The sequence below is a fragment of the Salmo salar genome, chromosome ssa26 (genome assembly GCF_905237065.1).
Source record: "Salmo salar chromosome ssa26, Ssal_v3.1, whole genome shotgun sequence".
In the NCBI taxonomy this organism is placed as follows: domain Eukaryota; kingdom Metazoa; phylum Chordata; class Actinopteri; order Salmoniformes; family Salmonidae; genus Salmo; species Salmo salar.
This window is the reverse complement of record NC_059467.1, coordinates 36042501-36063267: the sequence shown is the minus strand read 5'-3', so window position 1 is coordinate 36063267 and position 20767 is coordinate 36042501. Positions and strand designations below refer to the sequence as shown.

The 20767-nt window shown below is 43.1% G+C and overlaps 3 protein-coding genes across 7 annotated transcripts in view; 1 reads left to right on the top strand and 2 right to left on the bottom strand.

Annotated features, from left to right (window-relative positions):
- The window catches only part of LOC106587851 (elongation factor-like GTPase 1), a 96280-nt gene extending 95881 nt beyond the window's left edge, over positions 1-399 (bottom strand). Inside the window, exon 1 of one of the 2 annotated variants that reach the window (XM_045707991.1) lies at positions 357-399. The gene's annotated coding sequence lies outside the window, so the exon portion shown is untranslated. Of the gene's footprint in view, positions 1-352 lie in introns of both variants that reach the window. The other variant, XM_045707992.1, reaches the window with a different exon arrangement.
- Positions 400-453: 54 nt separating this feature from the next.
- Positions 454-9459, top strand: LOC106587795 (stabilizer of axonemal microtubules 2). 2 transcript variants are annotated; one of them, XM_014176439.2, is made up of 8 exons: positions 454-631; positions 2083-2262; positions 2740-2942; positions 3200-3561; positions 4086-4310; positions 6969-7088; positions 7691-7812; positions 8281-9459. In XM_014176439.2, exons 1-8 carry the CDS (start codon positions 594-596, stop codon positions 8426-8428), a joined length of 1398 nt encoding a protein of 465 aa, XP_014031914.1. In that variant the 5' UTR covers positions 454-593; the 3' UTR covers positions 8429-9459. The 2 variants fall into 2 exon arrangements, with proteins under 2 accessions (XP_014031914.1, XP_014031915.1); XM_014176440.2 differs by having other exon boundaries at positions 508-666.
- A 3576-nt stretch (positions 9460-13035) lies between these two features.
- LOC106591065 (ADAMTS-like protein 3) overlaps positions 13036-20767 on the bottom strand; it is a 251145-nt gene continuing 243413 nt past the window's right edge. For all 3 annotated transcript variants that reach the window (XM_045708303.1, XM_045708304.1, XM_045708305.1), the window contains 4 exons: positions 17775-17979; positions 15307-15410; positions 13904-14118; positions 13036-13389 (listed from right to left, as the gene is read on the bottom strand). In XM_045708303.1, coding sequence (XP_045564259.1) covers positions 13271-13389; positions 13904-14118; positions 15307-15410; positions 17775-17979 — 643 coding nt within the window. In that variant the 3' untranslated portion in view covers positions 13036-13270. The remainder of the gene's footprint in view (positions 13390-13903; positions 14119-15306; positions 15411-17774; positions 17980-20767) is intronic.

Here is a 20767-nt window from a genome sequence, read left to right as displayed (position 1 = left end):
GAGATATCATCTAGTAATGTCACTATTACCTAGCTAGTTAGCTACTGCTATAAATACTGATCAGCGCCAGTGCACTCAACACAGCAAAGTTAGTTAGTAAGACAACACACCATTCTGAATGACAGCAATACAAAAGGTGCGTGATATGTAGCTGCAACTTATAGTATTTTACAATATGCTGCACTCAGCTAAAAGAAATGTGGACAACAATGTTAGCGTTCTATACAAAGTAGTATATTACTATATATATATATATATGATTCATAACCTAAAATAAATTCTCATATCATATAAGAAATCTCAATATTATGCGACAAAAGTCTCATAAAACACAAACGTGGACACAACTCACTCACGTTGTTTGCCCGGAACAATACGTAAAATGTTGACGCCGCTGTTTAAATGACGTGGTACGTTACGTCGTTACTAGGAAGCTCAGCGGTTGCTAGAGTAACGTGCTGCTTCCATAGAAACAAAACTGCACACTTTAGCTCGAGCTGTCACTGAGGTATAAAATAACGGAGCTGTCGGGCGGTGTTTGTGGGATTGCAGGGGAAAGAGCCACGGAACACGCTATCCCCCCCTTCAAAGACATGAAACGGCTGTGCATATGTGAGATCTGCAGCTGTGGGTAAGGAGGATGTATTGATTTAGTGTAGTAAAAAGGTATGTTGACATTCATGAGATTACCAGTGTTTCTACAAGTTTGTGTTTGAAGAAATTATTTTCGTGCGTTAATTTAGGCTTGACTAACCAGTGAATTGACACGCCTATGCCAAGTAGTGCATGGAGTTGACATTAAAATGGCAAATGCTGTATTTATATTATTGACTGACATTCATTATGAATCACTGTTGTAAAAACTCTATCCAATCCATTTGGCATTCCTTTAGCTAGAAACTACAATGCTGAAATTATTAGAACGTATTAGAACGTATTATTAGAACATATGGCATTGTAAATTGACTGTCACAATAATATGACTATTCAGTGGCAAAATAAATAGACAATTTTGTCAAGTTGTCCAATGGCTAGTCATGGAAAAACATTTCTTGCCCAGAAAAACATTGTTGCACTAATGACCGACTGAATTAAAAGTATCCTAGATAGGTGCGAACATAGCTGCGATTTGCTTTTTTGCGTAGTCCAGCTACATTTGTCATTTCACCAATACAAGGAGACTTGTCTGGTTTTATTTAGATCTGTAGGCCTATCATAACTCACAATGCTGTGTAGCTAGCTATGTCTCTATTATCACTTGCACACAGACACTCCCTGTCCTGAGTGAAGACAACGCCCTTGGTTATATAGACACTAGTGCATTTCTTATTGCCCTGAAACGATATCAGCCTATGTTAAATCCACAGCAATCATTGTGAAAATGTAGCCCGTGATTTCTGACATTGGTATCCTATTGATTAAAGTTGTCCGTTTATTCAAGTTCAGTTTTTTTTCTTCTATTCTTCATTTTACCCCCACCTAAGTATACTATGTTAGCACAATACTCCAATGTAAGGTATTATCTTGTTTGGTTTATTATCATGTGATTGTTGCACAATGCTTTGATAAGCCTTTCAAATAGGTCAGTGAATACAATAAAAAAAAAATCTGAGTCTGACCATGTGAATTAATTATGCTACTATGCCTGTTAAGTCACCATAGATGCAATAGAAATGCATGGCTGATACATCATATTGAGTTAAATGTCTGTTAATCTAAGATTAAATACAAGTCTGGCATTCTTTTAAAGAATTCACACCAAGCTCAGTCAGTACACATTCATTGCATTGGATAACCAGGTAGATAATTGCTCACACCCAGCCTGCTGGTTTCCATTCTGCACTTAATTAAAGATTAAGATGACTAGTCTGTTATTTCATTCAGAGGATGCTCTGTGTAGGTTGGCATGCCACGTAACTAGCCTAACTCACTGCCAGTCACCATAATTGCATTGTAAATTAATACTACACTCTATTGGTATAGTGTTCATGTCCACTGTTAATGCACGTCAGCACAGCTGTCAAGTTTTCAAGATAGAGCACTTTCAGTAAAATAAAGTTTGGAACTTTGCCCTCTGTCTAGACGCCATCGCTGCCCCCACCGACCCACAGCTCTGTATGGAAAGCCCAATATGACATGTGTCCTGACAGAGTACACAGAGAAGTACCCCGCCTATGGAGGATACAACCCGCCCCAGGGCCTGAAACCCAAGCCTGTTAACCACGGTGACCGGGGGAGAATGGATGGAACTACTACATTCAAGTAAACACCTTAGTCATGGATCACACCCTAATGAAACACCAATCCCTTTCAAGTACACTACTTTTGGCCAAGAATGCCACATAGGGCAGGGGACAAAAGTAGTGTACAACCAAAAGTAAGGGAATAGGGTGCTATTTGAGACTGTGTCAATCTTCTGCTATTCAACCACTCTCATTTAATGCAAAGCCCTTTGAGGCGCGCACACACGCACACACACACACACACACACACACACACACACACACACACACACACACACACACACACACACACACACACCCCTCATGCAAGCCATGCGGTTTTGAGGGGATTATGGAAAATGTACCTTTTTAAGTGGTCTCTAAAAGTCGAGCCGATTCCATATTCCACAGTCAACCTCTTATGTAGATATCACTAACTATATTCATTAGGAGTTATCCACAGAGGTCTCAATCCCAAATGAATGAAAAAGACTGGTTACTCTCTCGCTCTCCCTAGGACTGACTTTATTCCCTACGTGGTGACTCGACGACCGGGGAAACAGCAGGCGGAGTACAAACCCAAACCTGGAGACATAGATCTGGGGACCACCTACAAACAGGACTACAGCCTTTATGAGGTCCAACCCTTCGCCCCTTCCAGACCCAGTGAGAGGGTATACGCAACAGGGCACAAAATGGATACAGTGCCTACTTACAAAGGTGAGCTATTCTGCGTTGTTTGATGACATATTACACATGACACATTTCTACAAGGGGTACCACACAGTGATCCTTATTTTAGTATTATATAAGAAATATTGGCATTTAAAGTTAATACGTTGCAATTTCTATGGAATATTTTATATATCAAAATTACATCATAACAATAACAAATGCGCTCTATAAATAAACGATGGTTATTACCAAAACTAACACATACAAATCTTTTAATGTTTCAACTCTTTTAATGTTTCAAGAGGATTTCCGACAGTGGGAGATGTGCAAGCGGGAGCTGAAGAAACCCGACCTGACCTACCACCCGCCAGACGCCAAGTTCGACGGCCACACCACCTTCCAGGACGACTTCCTCCCCCGAGGCCTTGCCCCCAGACAGAGCTTCAAACCCTCCAGTATCCCCAAAATGTCCGATACCCCCTTCGATGGGGTGACCAGTAACCAGCAGTGCTATGTGTCCCACCCTCTGGAGGCACGCTGGGTGACGGTTCCAGAGCCCTATAAACCCAGTAGCCAGCCCCTTCAAGACCTCACCACCAACCGAAGAGACTATCAGGGCCTGCAAGGACAGCTGCCCCAGAGCTATAAGCCTAACCCTGGAAAGGTAACGCTGTGTTTAATGACATCTCACTAGTCACAGACTATGTAATTGAGCATCTGATCAAATTACACATGATTTTAGTTCTGGGTTAACCCAGATTAATATCTCACTAACTCCACTTACCTTTTCTGGCCAGTGACAACGTCAACTGATATTTGATCATTAGTAGACAGTGGCTGATGAAATATCTCTGGGTGGTAGCCTAGCGGTTAAGAGGTTGGGCCAGTAACCGAGCTGACTAGGGGAAATCTGTTGATGTGCCCTTGAGCAAGGCACTTACAAGAGCAATTAGAGTTAAGTTGCTCTGGATAAGAGCGTCTGCTAAATGACTAAAATGTTTTAAAAAAAATCTCTATATTGAAGTGCAGATTCAAGATAGACGTGTAGTTTTGTTTGAATGTCCCATGTGTTTTTATTTTGAATGTGATTATCTGGTGAGTTGATGTATGTTACTGAGGTGAAACCAAAGTCAAATGTCCATCTGAGGGTGAACAATAAACCTCTATTCCACTCTACTCTGTTCCTAGGTGACGTCTGACGTTCCCTTTCAGAGCAGCACAGAGTTTAAGGAGCATTTCCAGCAGTGGCCCGTGTCCCTGCCTCAGCTGCACAAGAGCCTGCAGTACGTCAGCCCCACAGAGCACATGGATATGAGCACCACGTCTGGTGCAGACTACGTCCAACACAACATCCAGCCCTTCATCTCTGCCAAGCCCTTCAATCGGCCCACCAAGTCATCAGCTCCCTTCCAGGTATGGATGAGACGATACAGGCATTTCGGAAAGTATTCAGACCTGTTGACTTTTTCCACATTTTGTTACGTTACAGCCTTATTCTAAAGTGGATTAAATGTTTTTTTTCCCTCAATCTCCACACAATACCCCATAACAACGAATCAAAGAAACTTTGGCAAATGTCAGGTTCGATCAGGTTCAAATCCAGACTGGCTGGGCCACTCAAGGACATTCAGAGACTTGTCCCGAAGCCACTCCTGCATTGTCTTGGCTATGTTCTTAGGGTCGTTGTCCTGTTGGAAGGTGAACCTTCATCCCAGTCTGAGGTCCTGAGCGCTCTGGAGCAGGTTTTCATCAAGGATCTCTGTACTTTGCTCCGTTCATCTTGCCCTCGATCCTGACTAGTCTTCCAGGGCCTGCCACTGAAAAACATCCCTACAGCATGATGTTGCCACCCCCATGCTTCACCATAGGGATGGTGCCAGGTTTCCACCAGATGTGACGCTTGGCATTCAGGCCAAAGCATCCAATCTTGGTTTCATCAGACCAGAGAATCTTGTTTCTCATGGTCAGAGTCCTTTAGGTGCCTTTTGGCAAACTCCAAGTGGGCTGCCTTTTACTGAGGAGTGGCGTCCGTCTGGCAAATCTACCATAAAGGCCTGATTGGTGAAATGTCATTCTGTCAGAGTGATCTGAGGATCCACCTGAGCTCAATTCCAAGTCTCCAAGCAAATGGTCTGAATATTTACAGTGCATTCGGAAAGTATTCAGACCCTTTGACTTTTTCCACTTTTTGTTATATTACAGCCTTATTCTAAAATGGATTAAATAAAAACAAATCCTCATGAATCTACACATGATACCTCATAATGACAAAGTGAAAACAGGTATTTAGACATTTTTGCTAATTTATAAAAACAAGTAAAAATAAATGTATACAAGTAAAAATACTTTTTGCTATGAGATTCAAAATTGAGCTCAGGTGCATCCTGTTTCCATTGATCATCCTTGAGATGTTCCTACAACTTGATTGGAGTACACCTGTGGTAAATTCAATTGATTGGACATGATTGGAAAGGCACATATCTGTCTATATAAGAACCCACAGTTGACAGTGCATGTCAGAGCAAAAACCAAGCCATGAGGTCGAAGGAATTGTCGGTAGAACTGCGAGACAGGATTGTGTCGAGGCACAGATCTGAGGAAGGGTACCAAACATTTTTTGCAGCATTGAAGGTCACCAAGAACACAGTGGTCTCCATCATTCTTAAATGGAAGAAGTTTGGAACCACTAGGACTCTTCCTAGATCTGGTCGCCCAGCCAAACTGAGAAATCGGGTCAGAAGGGGCTTTGTCAGGGAGGTGTTATGTTTTTGATTTGATTTTGCTACTACCTGTATAGATGGTCATTCTGACAGAGCTCCAGAGTTCCTCTGTGGAGATGGGAGAACCTTCCAGAAGGACAACCATCTCTGCAGAACTCTACCAATTAGGCTTTTATGGTAGAGTGGACAGATTCTCTGCTGATGAAACCAAGATTTAACTCTTTGGCCTGAATGCCAAGCATCAAGTCTGGAGGAAACCTGGCACCATCCCAAGCATGGTGGTTGCAGCATCATGCTGTGGGGATGTTATTCAGCGGCAGGGACTGGGAGACTAGACAGGATTGAGGGAAAGATGAACGGAGCAAAGTACAGAGAGATCCTTGATGAAAACCTGTTCCAGAGCACTCAGGACCTCCGACTGGAGCGACGGTTCACCTTCCAACAGGACAATGACCCTAAGTACACAGCCAAGACATTGAAGGAGTGGCTTCGTGACAATTCTCTGAATGTCTTTGCAGCGACACTCCCCATCCAACCTGACAGAGCTTGAGAGGATCTGCAGAGAAGAATGGGAGAAACTCCCCAGTTTATTTTATTTATTTATTTAACCTTTATTTAAACTAGGCAAGTCAGTTAAGAAAAAATTATTTTTTACAATGACAGCCTACCGGGGAACAGTGGGTTAACTGCCTTGTTCAGGGGCAGAACGACAGATTTTTACCTTGTCAGCTCAGGGATTCGATCCAGCAACCTTACTGGCTTAACACTCTAACCACTAGGCTACCTGCCACCCCAAATACACGTGTGCCGAGCTTGTATCGTCATACACAAGACTGTAAATTCAACAAAGTACTGAGTAAAGTGTGTGAATACTTATGTAAATGTGGTATTTTAGTTGGTTTTTTTACTTGTTTTTCCTTTGCCATTATGGGGTATTGTGTGTAGATTGATGAGGAAAAACATGTATTTAATCCATTTTAGAATAAGGCTGTAACGTATTTTTTTTTTTTTTTTTTAAGTGACGGGGTCTGAATACTTTCCGAATGCACTGCACCTATTAATATATTGCTGGGCTGATATATCGTTTAACGGTTATGTTGTTGTACTTATATGTATTGCCATACTGATATCGTGTCTTACTGATGTCGATGTTCTGATGTAATATTCTAGTTATATTGTTCACTAAAGTGTATGCTGTTAAATTCTTGGGAGATTATATGATTGAATATACATGTTTTATTACATTCAAAACGGTGCGTTCTCATTTTGTCCTGTAACCGGGTCAGTTGGGATTTTTTGGGGTACGTTTATCGTAGCATCAAAATGAACGTTCCCACCCCACTACCTCCAGGTCTGCACCACCATGAGGGACGACTACCAGCCTTGGGAGGTCAAGAGACAGGCCATGATCAAGAAGCCTGAGGAGATGCAGAGAGCCACCGGACGGATGGACCACCTCACCACCTTCAAGGCAATTCAAGACTCTTGTTTCCATTGGCATGCCAGGGCAATTCTCAAATCACACCCTGCCTATAGAAAAATACTTTTGGGAGGAGCACAGGATCAGCTACATTGTAGCACCTATGGAGCTGTTTTAGGGGCTAAGTGCCCTGTGGACGGACACAACAATAGGAGATACTATAGTACCTACCATCTGAAATCACCGGCCAGTTCTCAGTACCGCCTCCATGAAGTGCACTAGTTTTGGCCAGATATGGGTGGGTTTAGGGTGTTCTTTGAGACACTGCTCAAGTATCTACACATATACACTCTTAGAAAAAAGTGTTTCAAGAGTGTTCTTCGGCAGTCCCCGTAGGAGTACCCTTTTTTTGGTTCCCGGTAGAAACCTTTTGGGTTCCATTTAGAATCCTCTGTGGAAAGGGTTCTATCTGGAACCAAAATGGGTTCTTCAAAGGGTTATCCTATGGGCGGAGCCGAATAACCATTTTAGGTTCTAAATAGCACCTTTTTTTCTAAGAGTGTAGCAGAGCCCCTGTCTCTCTGGCTATAGGCCACATTCTTATAAGCCATTATTAGAAATTCTATTCTATTTGATTGTATTCTATTATCCAGGCCCATTTTACACCCCACGAACTGCAGCCCAATGTGAGCTTCAAGCCAGCTCACGCCCCCATGAGGGCTGATGCCCCATTGGAGGGCGGCACCATGTACAGCACAGAGTTCACCCCCAAGAGGTAACACACACACACACACACACACACACACACACACACACACACACACACAGTTACCCAGCAGAGATGCGCACACACACGCTGAGCATTTCGCTGCACTGTTTATACCTGCTGTAAACTGTGTACGTGACGAATAACATTTGATTTTGATTTGACACACACACAAAGTTAACCCACAAGCATTTAGTCTGGAGTCCCCTGGAATCAGCCGTTACATCCCAGGAGGGACATCAAACAAAAGTGAAGCTGTTTTACTACCTGAATGAAATGAATGACTGATGTAAAACTAAATCACTTTTATAACCTCAAGCTTAATAAGTGCTAGTGTTGTGAATTTGTGGATGATTATGATGTGCTGAACTTGCAGCAAGATTATTTTCCACGAGCGAACAATAAAGGTATTGTATAGATCATTTTGTGGTATTTTATCGTATATCATTCAGGTAATGGTATGATTTTGTGTTATAGGATTAGCGTTTGTCCAGCTAGCTACGACTCCCCGCCGGGCTTCGTGTTTGAGGACAGCGACGACAGGGGACATAGGTTCTACAGGAAGTTGCCATCTAAGGACATGAACAAGATGGCCGCCGGCATGGCGGTTGCTGTGGTGTCATAACGTATGACCATGATATTTGGTGACCAATGCTTTTAATCTTAAAAAGAGCGTGTGAAGGCAAAACTACTTTTGTTTGGTCTGTTATGTTTTTCATTTTATTTTCCTACTACCTGTATAGTAATTGATAGTAAGTATCAATGATGTGATAATCAAAATGGAACCAACAATTATGAACAAGTCACAAACAGGCCATTATAAAATAAACTTCCCTGTATTCTGGTTGATGGTTTCGATTGAATAGTTGCTAATCTTTGTTTTACAAATTTGCAAATCATTAGTAATTAAAACAAGCACTTCATTTCTTAATCAATTAATTATCCTTGTGTATCCATGTGCCAAATGCTGCATAAAGTCACCACAGTCACACATTTATTGAAATTCACAAACATAATGCAGAACTTTCAGGGGAAATTTTCATAGTCCAAAATAATTGTTCAAAGTGCAAAAGACATACCGAAAACTTCATTATAATCTTGCAGTGTGATTTAATTTGAAGGGGGCGATTTTTAAACTAGAGTTTAGAAAAAGCTATAGAAGAATAGTGGCCTCTTTATAATGCACATTGTTGGAAAAAAGTTTCATATAAAATCACACTGACAGATCGAGTCTTATGGTAATTTTTGCTCAATGCTTTTAATCTAGGAACATGTCTCCCTCTGTGTGTTATAATGAGTATTACCAAACAAAATGTCAGGTGATCAAACTGTCTTTATTATCTTAGTATGTTGTCTTTCTAGAGCACTTAAATGTTTTGTTCCATAAACATCTTCATGATGTTCCTTCAATCCAGTTAGGATTCTACAAACGGTATCCATGTCAACACCCAATGTTATGGTAACGTTATCGATATGTTGTCGTAAATATCAGTAGCATTGATTATTGTCAGTATGCATTTGTTTGAGTGAGTGGCACTTGATAATGTATCTGCAAAACACATGACATGTCTCTACAAATCATTGGTGATTGCAGGTAAATGCATGAGAATAAAACCAGAAGGGAAAGGTATTAAACATACCTGTGACCCAACAACAGCAAGTGTTTATTAATGTACTGTACGGTTTATATCCAGTCTTTTAAACAGGAGTTAAGACAACTACATAAGGTAAGAAAATAAAGTCCCACAGAAAATCTACATACTCTCAATGTACAATATTGCACTTAAAAACACAGTATTTACAAGACATTTTACAATGCAGCACATTGGTTGGATAACCAAAACAATAGTAAAAAGGAACAGACCCCATTTTTCAAACAGAGAAATATGACAGTCATGTTTTCTCTCGGGGCCCATTCTAAATGGCACTGTATTCCCTACATAGTGCACTACTTTTGACCAGTACTGCAGTATGTAGGGCAGTGGTGGTGGGCGGGGCCCGGAACATCATTATAGAAATGTGTACAATGCAAATGGACCACAAGCAAGCAGAAAAATAGATTGAATTGGAAAATAATAAGTTCATACCTTGATTACATTGAGATACGATCACATATGTCTCTCTTGTTATTAATGGGAATAGATTTTGGCCCGGCGTCCACCTGTTTCCGACCCCTGATGTAGGGAATACGATTGGGTGCCATTGGGAACACAACCCATACCTCTCTCAGTCACTGCAGGGCCTATTTATTCCAAACAGTGATCATTTCTGTGGACAATTATTATCTCACAAAATACATACTACTGTATGCACTGTACTCTGATGAATATGTTTAAAATGTATGTACACATTGAATGTTAACTGTTATGGCAAATATGCAAAATCCAATAAATAATTTTGAAACCGCTTTTCCTCCTACTGTCTGACTAGTAGGTTCTAATGCAAATGATTTGGTTCAGATTGTTGTTTTCTTATGTCAATGACGTTCCACTACAATCTGACATCCCTTTGCCTTCACGCATGTGAATGGTCTTATAGGATTCTGCATCACACATCCAGACCAGTTCCTACTGTATACTGTATGTACATGTACAGTCAGTGGTGTAAAGTACTTAAGTAAAAATACTTAAAAATACTCTGTGTATCTGTACTTTACATGTACCTCACAACATTCCTAAAGAAAACAATGTACTTTTTACTCCATACATTTTCCTTGACACCTAAAAGTACTTGTTACATTTTGAATGCTTATTAGCGAGACAGGAAAATGTTAACAATTCACGCACTTATCAAGACAACATCCCTGGTCATCCCTACTGTCTCTGATTTGGCGGACTCACTAAACACAAATGCTTAGTTTGTAAATTATGTCTGAGTGTGTTTTAAATAAAAAATAAAAAAAATGGTGTCATCTGGTTTGCTTAATAAAAGGAACTTGAAATGATTTATACTTTTATTTTTGATACCTAAGTATATTTAAAACCAAATACTTTTAGACTTTTACTAAAGTAGTATTTTACTGGGTGACTTTCACTTTTACTTGAGTCATTTTCTATTAAGGATCTTTACTTTTACGCAAGTATGACAATTCGATACTTTTTCCACCACCATGAACAGTATAATCATACATTCATTTGTTATAAATTAAAAACAATAAACACAGGATACCCATAAACCACTGCTTCTATTGGTGTTTTGTTGCTAGAGCATTCTTTCTTTCTGTTCTTCCATTCAGTGCACATTACCGTGGAAAACAATGACAAGGCCATTTAAAGACTGCTCTCTCCTTTAGGAATGGGTTAACAGCACACACACTTTACACACACCTTTGCGCTCACTTGTTACATGTGTCATTGGGATAATAGCTAGTATTGGTAAAGTGTTACATTTCTAAGGCCATAGGTCCAGATTTGAGGCTTGCATCAAATTACATTGGTTGGGCCACCTGAAAAATTCCTTCACTCCATATCTGTGCACGCTTGTCTTCACCAAAGGGTCTCCGGCAAACACCCCCCGTGTCTCTTTCTCAGTCTAATCAAGTCATTGGGGCATCATTATTGGGAGGAATATCCATTTAGGTTGTGACGAAGAAGTGAGAAAGATTTCCTCAATGTTGTGGGGGTAGTGTCTTTAAAGCAGACTTGAACTCCAAACAGTCTCAGGCTATGACCAGTCTACCATGTTACATGGTCCCTCCCTCCCTCCCTCAATCCAAGCCTCCATCCCTCCCTCAATCTATCCCTCCATCCATCCATCCATCCATCCATCCATCCCTCAATCTATCCCTCCATCTATCCCTCCCTCAATCCAAGCCTTCATCCCTCCCTCAATCTATCCCTCCATCCATCCATCCATCCATCCATCCATCCCTCCCTCAATCTCTCTCCATCATCCAAGCCTCCATCCCTCCCTCAATCTATCCCGCCATCCATCCCTCAATCTATCCCTCCATCCATCCCTCCCTCAATCCAAGCCTCCATCCATCCCTCCCTCAATCTATCCCTCCATCCATCCATCCCTCCCTCAATCCATTCATCCATCCCTCCCTCCCTCAATCCATTCATCCATCCATCCCTCCCGACATCCATCCCTCCCTCAATCTAAGCCTCCATCCATCCCTCCCTCCCTCCCTCAATCTATCCCTCCATCCATCCATCCATCCATCCATCCATCCATCCATCCAAGCCTCCATCCATCCCTCCCTCAATCTATCCCTCCATCCCTCCCTCCATCCATCCATCCATCCATCCATCCATCCATCCATCCATCCATCTATCCCTCAATCTATCCCTCTGTCCATCCCTCCCTCAATCTATCCCTCCATCCATCCCTTCCTCAATCTATCTCTCCCTCCCTCCCTCCATCCCTCCATCCCTCCATCCATCCATCCATCCATCCATCCATCCATCCATCCATCCATCCATCCATCCCTCCCTTAATCTATCCATCCATCCCTCCCTCAATCTATCCCTCCATCCATCCCTCCCTCAATCTATCCCTCCATCCATCCCTCCCTCAATCCAAGCCTCCATCCATCCCTCCCTCAATCTATCCCTCCATCCATCCATCCATCCCTCCCTCAATCTATTCCTCTATCCATCCATCCATCCCTCCCTCCCTCATTCCATCCCTCCTTCCGTCCATCCATCCCTCCCTCAATCCATCCCTCCTTCCATGCATCCCTCCCTCAATCCATCTCTCCTTCCTTCCATCCATCCAAGCCTCCATCCATCCCTCCCTCAATCTATCCCTCCATCCCTCCATCCCTCCCTCCATCCATCCATCCATCCATCCATCCATCCATCCATCCATCCATCCATCCATCCATCCATCCATCCATCCATCTATCCCTCAATCTATCCCTCTGTCCATCCCTCCCTCAATCTATCCCTCCATCCATCCCTTCCTCAATCTATCTCTCCCTCCCTCCCTCCATCCCTCCATCCATCCATCCATCCATCCATCCATCCATCCATCCATCCATCCATCCCTCCCTTAATCTATCCATCCATCCCTCCCTCAATCTATCCCTCCATCCATCCCTCCCTCAATCTATCCCTCCATCCATCCCTCCCTCAATCCAAGCCTTCGTCCCTCCCTCAATCTATCCCTCCATCCATCCATCCATCCCTCCCTCAATCTATTCCTCTATCCATCCATCCATCCCTCCCTCCCTCAATCCATCCCTCCTTCCGTCCATCCCTCCCTCAATCCATCCCTCCTTCCATGCATCCCTCCCTCAATCCATCTCTCCTTCCTTCCATCCATCCATCCATCCATCTATCCCTCCATCCATGATTCCAAGAGTTATGTTGTCCACACGGTGTCTCAAAGCTCAGGGGTGAAGTTTCCTCTAGGTACAGATCTAAGATCAGCTTCTCCTCCCCATTCCCAGCCTTAACCACTAGTGGAGGAAATGCAAAACTAACCCAAGACCAGCATCTAGGGGCAACTTCCTCCTAGAGCACTAGGTGGAGCCATCCTCCTGTAAACAGGACTCACAACACCTCTGCTTGTACATGTCGATGGGGCAAAGCTTTAACCTCTTCACCACGGCACAGTAGTGGGTGGTGTCTTTACATTCACCTACACAGAGACACAGACACACAGAGACAACATAGAAAGTGTTAAATGCTGAAACTCTACATTTTGGCATAAAATAACATTCATTCTCCCCACAGAAGAACATGGTTATGTCCCAAATGGCACCCTATTTCCTTTATAGGGCACTACTTTAACCAGGGCTCTTATAGGACTCTGGTAAAAAGTAGTGCACTATATAGGGAATAGAATGCTTGCCATATTTCCATTAAAAAGTAGCAGAAAGCAAAGAGTCTGGCATTACGTCAAATTCGGGCTAAAATTCAACATCAGTGTAAATGTCCATATAGATTTGGGTCTGGACTGTTAAAAAGCAGTTTAACAGTTTAAAAAGAGGGTTTGTGCGATTTTACTTGTGCGAAGTCACCGTTTTTGTAATAGGTGTTTTTTTTGACAAAAATATGCCAAGCCACTCCAATGACATATTCCACAGCTTCAGAAGTCAGAGGAAAGGCAGTGAGAGTAACATGGTAACATGGTAAAAACACTACACACTCACTTCCACAGGTGGTGGCGTTGCAGTGCTGCCAGGTGGCTGGGCGTCTGTGCCAGGTGCAGTGTTGGTCTGCCAGGGTTCTGCCACTCCTGCGGTGGGCACAGTCCACCCTGCGAGACTGAAACCCGCTGCCACAGGCTGCCGTGCACGCTCGCCACGGCCCCACGCGCCAGTGCACGTCACATAGCTCCGACGAACAGTTACGCACTGAGACGGGCCTGAGGGAGACAAAGAGAGATAGAGGGAAGGATTTGATTTTATTAGGATCCCATTTAGCCGGAACCAATGGAGACAGCGAGTCTTACTGGAATCTGACATATAACAAAAAATACATTACAGACAAAAGACTTTACAATACATACGTGTGTGTGTGTTTTTGTTCATTTCCACATACATGTTAGTACATACACACAATAAGTAGGTCACATGGGGAGAGGCATTGTGCCGTGAGGTGTTGATTTATTCGTTTTTTTTAAACCAGGTTTGCTGTTCACTTGTACTATATAGGATGGGAGTTCCATGCACTCATGGCTCTGTATAATACTGTATGTTTCCTTGAATTCATTCTGGACCTGGGGACTGTGAAAAGACCTCTGGTGACATGTCTGGTGGGGTAAGTGTGTGTGTCAGTGCTGTGTGTAAGTTGACTATCCAAACAATTAGGAATGTCCAACAAATTCCTGTTTCTTATAAAAACAAGAAGCGATGCAGTCAGTTATTCCTCAACTCTTAGCTGAGAGAGACTGTCATGCATATTATTGAAGAGCAAAAAATGCCGCTCTGTTCTGGGCCAGCTGCAGCTAAACTAGGTCCTTCTTTGCAGCACTCGACCATATGTCTGGACAATAATCAAGATAAGACAAAACTAGAGCCTGCAGGACTTGCTTTGTGGAGTGTGGTGTCAAAAAATATCTTTATCACGGACAGACCTCAACCCCATCTTACAACCATTACAATCAATATGTTTTGACCATGACAGTTTACAATCTAAGGTAACACCAAGTATTTTAGTCTCCTCAACTTGTTCAACAACCACGCTATTCATGACCAGATTCAGCTAAACGAGACAGGAGGAAATTAGACTGTGTGTGTGTGTATATGTGTGTGCATGTGTTTGTGTGTGCGTGTGTGTGTGTGTGCGTGTGTGTGCATGTGTGTGTGTGTATGTGTGTGTGTGTGTGTGTGTGTGTGTGTGTGTGTGTGTGTGTGTGTGTGTGTGTGTGTGTGTGTGTGTGTGTGTGTGTGTATGTGTGTCACAGGAGGCTGCTGAGGGGAGAATGGCTCATAATAATGGCCGGAACGGCACAAATGGAATGGAAACCATTCCACTGATTCCGCTCCATACATTACCACGAGCCCGTCCTCCCCAATTAAGGTGCCACCAACCTCCTGTGGTGTGTGTTTACCTTTCTCTGGGGTCACAGTCAGGGTGTGTGGTGCCGTTGAAATGTCTACATATCACCGACCTCTTCTGGACTGTAAGGGTGGGACCCAAACATTTCCCCGAGCACTGTGGGCAATTAACATGTTTTCACAATACGAAACAAGGAACGTTTCACAGCCTGCAACTTTATTCAGGACTTCTTTGTAGTAATGCGTTGGTTGAAGTAGAAGCCAATTGGCCCTAGACAGGGATTTTGGGTCAGTTTAGCATATCCCCCCACTAAAGGTTAAAGTTGGGGAAGGAGAAGCTGATACTAGGTCTGCATATAGAGGAAACTTCATCCCAGAACATCAATTACACAGTATGCAAACATCATGCATGTATGTCAATGATAACAAAGGTAATGTTGTGACAAATATACTGCTCCAAAAAATAAAGGGAACACTAAAATAACACATCCTAAAATAACACATCCTGAATGAATGAAATAATCTTATTAAATACTTTTTTCTTTACATAGTTGAATGTGCTGACAACAAAATCACACAAAAATAATCAATGGAAATCCAATTTATCAACCCATGGAGGTCTGGATTTGGAGTCACACTCAAAATTAAAGTGGAAAACCAAAGTAGAGGCTGATCCAACTTTGATGTAATGTCCTTAAAACAAGTCAAAATGAGGCTCAGTAGTGTGTGTGGCCTCCACGTGCCTGTATGAACTCCCTACAAGGCCTGGGCATGCTCCTGATGAGGTGGCGGATGGTCTCCTGTGGGATCTCCTCCCAGACCTGGACTAAAGCATCCGCCAACTCCTGGACAGTCTGTGGTGCAACGTGGCGTTGGTGGATGGAGCGAGACATGATGTCCCAGATGTGCTCAATTGGATTCAGGTCTGGGGAACGGGCGGGCCAGTCCATAGCATCAATACCTTCCTCTTGCAGGAACTGCTGACACACTCCAGCCACATGAGGTCTAGCATTGTCTTGCATTAGGAGGAACCCAGGGCCAACCGCACCAGCATATGGTCTCACAAGGGGTCTGAGGATCTCAACTCGGTACCTAATGGCAGTCAGGCTACCTCTGGCAAGCACATGGAGGGCTGTGCGGCCCCCCAAAGAAATGCCACCCCACACCATGACTGACCCGCCGCCAAACCGTTCATGCTGGAGGATGTTGCAGGCAGCAGAACGTTCTCCACGGCGTCTCCAGACTCTGTCACGTCTGTCACATGTGCTCAGTGTGAACCTGCTTTCATCTGTGAAGAGCACAGGGTGCCAGTGGCGAATTTGCCAATCTTGGTGTTCTCTGGCAAATGCCAAACGTCCTGCACGGTGTTGGGCTGTAAGCACCTGTGGACGTCGGGCCCTCATACCACCCTCATGGAGTCTGTTTCTGACCATTTGAGCAGACACATGCACATTTGTGGCCTGCTGGAGGTCATTTTGCAGGGCTCTGGCAGTGCTCCTCCTGCTCCTCCTTGCACAAAGGTGGAGGTAGCGGTCCGTCTGCTGGGTTGTTGCCCTCCTACGGCCTCCTCCACGTCTCCTGATGTACTGGCCTGTCTCCTGGTAGCGCCTCCATGCTCTGGACACTACGCTGACAGACACAGCAAACCTTCTTGCCACAGCTCGCATTGATGTGCCATCCTGGATGAGCTGCACTACCTGAGCCACTTGTGTGGGTTGTAGACTCCGTCTCATGCTACCACTAGAGTGAAAGCACCGCCAGCATTCAAAAGTGACCAAAACATCAGCCAGGAAGCATAGGAACTGAGAAGTGGTCTGTGGTCCCCACCTGCAGAACCACTCCTTTATTGGGGGTGTCTTGCTAATTGCCTATAATTTCCACCTGTTGTCTATTCCATTTGCACAACAGCATGTGAAATTTATTGTCAATCAGTGTTGCTTCCTAAGTGGACAGTTTGATTTCACAGAAGTGTGATTGACTTGGAGTTACATTGTGTTGTTTAAGTGTTCCCTTTATTTTTTTGAGCAGTATAGTTGTGTGGTGTCTGTGTGTGTGTCTGTGTGTGGTGTCTGTGTGTGTCTGTGTGGTGTCTGTGTGGTGTCTGTGTCGTCTGTGTGTGTGTGGTGTCTGTGTGTGTGTGGTGTATGATGTCTGTGTGTGTCTGTGTGTCTGTGGTGTCTGTGTGTGTCTGTGTGGTGTCTGTGTGTATGTGTTGTGTGTGTGTGTGTGTGTGTGTGTGTGTGTGTGTGTGTGTGTGTGTGTGTGTGTGTGTGTGTGTGTGTGTGTGTGTGTGTGTGTGTGTGTGTGTGTGTGTGTGTGTCGTCTGTGTGTGTGTGGTGTCTGTGTCTGTATGGTGTCTGTGTGTGTCTGTGTGGTGTCTGTGTGTGTCTGTGTGGTCTGTGTGTGCGGGTGTGGGTGCGTCTGTTCGTGTGCGTCTATCCATGAGTGTCTGTGTGTGTTTGTGCGGGTGTGTGTGCGAGTATGGGGGCGGGTGTGGGTGTGTTTGTGACTGCGTCTGTACCTTTCCCCAGGGGCTGGTAACCCAGGCTGGACAGTTGTCGCAGGTACACTCCTGTCTGTCTGCAGGCCGCGTGTTCCTCCCACAGACAGATGGCGCTAGCGTCCTCACCGCTCCCCCCGACTCCACCTGCCCACAGGACACCTGCCGCTGTCTCCAGCCCCGCCCACAGGAAGTGGAACACTTAGACCACACGGATGCTACCCAGCTGGGAGAGAACAATCAATCAATTAAATAACATTGATTATATATATTCCTTTTTACATCAGTACATGTCACAAAGTGCTTTACAGTTACCTGACCTAAACCTCTACAGAGCAAGCAAAGCAGAAGGAAAAGTCAAAACATTTTGGCTGGGAAAAACTCCCTAGAAGGAAGAAACCTAGAGAGGAACCAGGCTCAGGGGGAAGGAAGGAATAAAACAACTCATGTAGTGTTAGATCCTGACTAGCCTCTTTAATGCATAAGGCCATATATCTCAATGATCAGGACTCAATGTTCTGCCCAGGGATTTCAGTGGGTAGGGCAGGCTGGGGTAAGTTGAGCCAAAGGGGTAAGTTGAGCCACTCTTGTTTCTAGGAAACCATACACAAAATATATAATTTGACCAAACATTTAGGAAGAGGGTCATAATTTCATGGAGTCTGTGAAGGAAGAAACAACATGGACAAAGCGGTAAACAAGTTATGTCCAAAAAATAAGATTTTTATGATGCTTGTATCTAAACTAAAGTAGATAATTTAAAGATTGTTCTATACATCAGTTGGCCTCTCTATAAGCTTCAATATGAGGTCCTAAACCTAGCATGAAAGTGCATCCTTGTATCTGTGTGGGCTAATAAATTTAAAATGTTTGCCTTCGGGTAAGTTGAGCCAATGGCAAGTTAAGCAAATGTACGTGTTTTCTTCCTAGGTGTAATGCAAAGTAATGCAAAGCATTATCGCTGGGATATGAGGTAACAACAGGGCCTGGCCTATGTTAAAAGGGTACAGTGTTTGTTAGGTGTTAAGCCTGTGTTAAAGGGTACAGTGTTTGTTAGGTGTTAAGCCTGTGTTAAAAGATGCTTAAAATGATTAAAAGACAAGCGATTGTGCCTGTGTTGAATTGTGTTTGGGAAATAAAGATCAACATGGTTTTAAAAGAGGTAGTGATATTTCATTCAGTACAGAAATATGTAGGCGGCTTAACTTAGTCTTTTTCAATTGCTAAGATGCATTGGTCAAAACTGAAGTCACATTGACAAAACTCTTCACACAGTCAGCGAAACAGAAGTGTAGGTGGACCAAACTGTGAATCATTTTTCATTGCTTTCACACACATTCTCTGAAATTCATGAACTATTTTCTCATTCATACTCCACCACCTGCAAAACTATATATTTTCAGCACTTGTTTTTCAAATCCTAACACACTGTTTCCAAAACGGTTAAAAACACATTCAAAACAGAATGATGGCAAATTTTCTGCAGATTGAAACACAGAAAATCTCAGCATAATATTGAATCATTCCAAACACAGCTGATTGCAATTTTAGCTGAAAGCCTACTCAAGTGTCCTGTTTTTAGTCTCGTTACCAAACAGGGTACATACACAGCTATGCATAATGTAAAGTACTGTAAAACTGTGGATTTACTGTATTTTAGAGAGTAATGGAGATGGAAGTCAGGCAAACTGCACATACATTCATCTTTGTGGATGAAGCTGGATTCAACCTGTCAAAAACACACCGCAGGGGAAGAAATGTGATTGGACAGAGAGCAACCGTGGATGTCCCAGGCCAGAGAGGAGCAATATCACAATGTGTGCAGCACTGTCCAATGATGGTTTGCTGTTACACAAACCACTCATTGGCCCCTACAATACAGAGAGGCTCATTTATTTTCTGGATGACCTGCATAATCGACTCTTGCCAGCGGAGGAGTGAGGGGCAATGAACTTCTACCTTCGTTGTTGTGTGGGATAATGTGGCATTCCACCACTCTGTTGCAGTCACAGACTGGTTTGCTGCACATCCCAGGAAGTCGGTACTATTCCTGCCTCCATACTCCCCCTTCCTAAACCCCATAGAGGAGTTTTTCTCTGCGTGGAGGTGGAAGGTTTATGACCACCATCCACATGACCAGATGTCCTTACTGGATGCCTTGAATGCAGGGTGTGGAGACACTTCTCCTGAAGACTGCCAGGGTTGGATTAGACATTCCAGAAGATACTTTCCAAGATGCATCGCCAGAGAAGACATAAGATGTGACGTTGATGAGAACTTGTGGCCAAATGCAAGAGAGAGGTAGAACTAGAATCCTCACAGTACTGTGCAATATGAGTGATTATACTATACATGTTGTTGATGTCATTTTTTTGTAATTATTATTGCAGCCCTGGAATTTCAGGAATTCATTTTTGTTTACATTTTTTATTTTTCACAAGTAAATTACTATATGCAAAGACATAGAAAAAATAAAGGCTATTGAAGCAAATTGCTGCATTTCTGATTCATTCTTGTTACATATACTTTAGTACAGTCAATAAAGTGAAAATGTGCTATTCTTATTCTATAATGAAATACTGATTTATGTGAAAAATCATTCAAACTTCAAAGAGAAAAGTTAATCATTCATGTAATGCTCCCTGTTAGTGTTTTTTAGCTCAGTGTGTTATGAGTGACAACGTTTGCTTTCTGAGTGAGAATTGTTGCCAGTGTTTTGGTCGGACTAGTTTATTTTGAGACACATATGAAGTGTTTTGGTGGTTTGAGTGAGTTTTGGAGGTGAGATGAACTGTTTGGCCAAGATGCATGTTGGTAATGCAGACTGTGTGAAGAGTTTTGAAAAAGTGGCTTCAGTATTGACCGATGCTTGTTATCAATTGAATTTTTTTTTTTTATATTCTGCAATATATTTAGATATCTTTGTTAGAAAGAATACTATATTTCCCTTGACAGGGTGATGCTGAATGTAAAAAATGTCTCAACTTATCCCACTCTCCCCTATTGACTGCTAC

What these genes read in the sequence shown, in the direction of transcription:
- LOC106587795 (XM_014176439.2), top strand. Translation starts at nt 594, where the DNA reads ATGAAACGGCTGTGCATATGTGAGATCTGCAGCTGTGG. An exon ending in GATGGAACTACTACATTCAA is followed by an intron (nt 2,263 to 2,739) that starts GTAAACACCTTA and finishes CGCTCTCCCTAG; the next exon opens with GACTGACTTTATTCCCTACG. An exon ending in AGTCATCAGCTCCCTTCCAG is followed by an intron (nt 4,311 to 6,968) that starts GTATGGATGAGA and finishes CACTACCTCCAG; the next exon opens with GTCTGCACCACCATGAGGGA.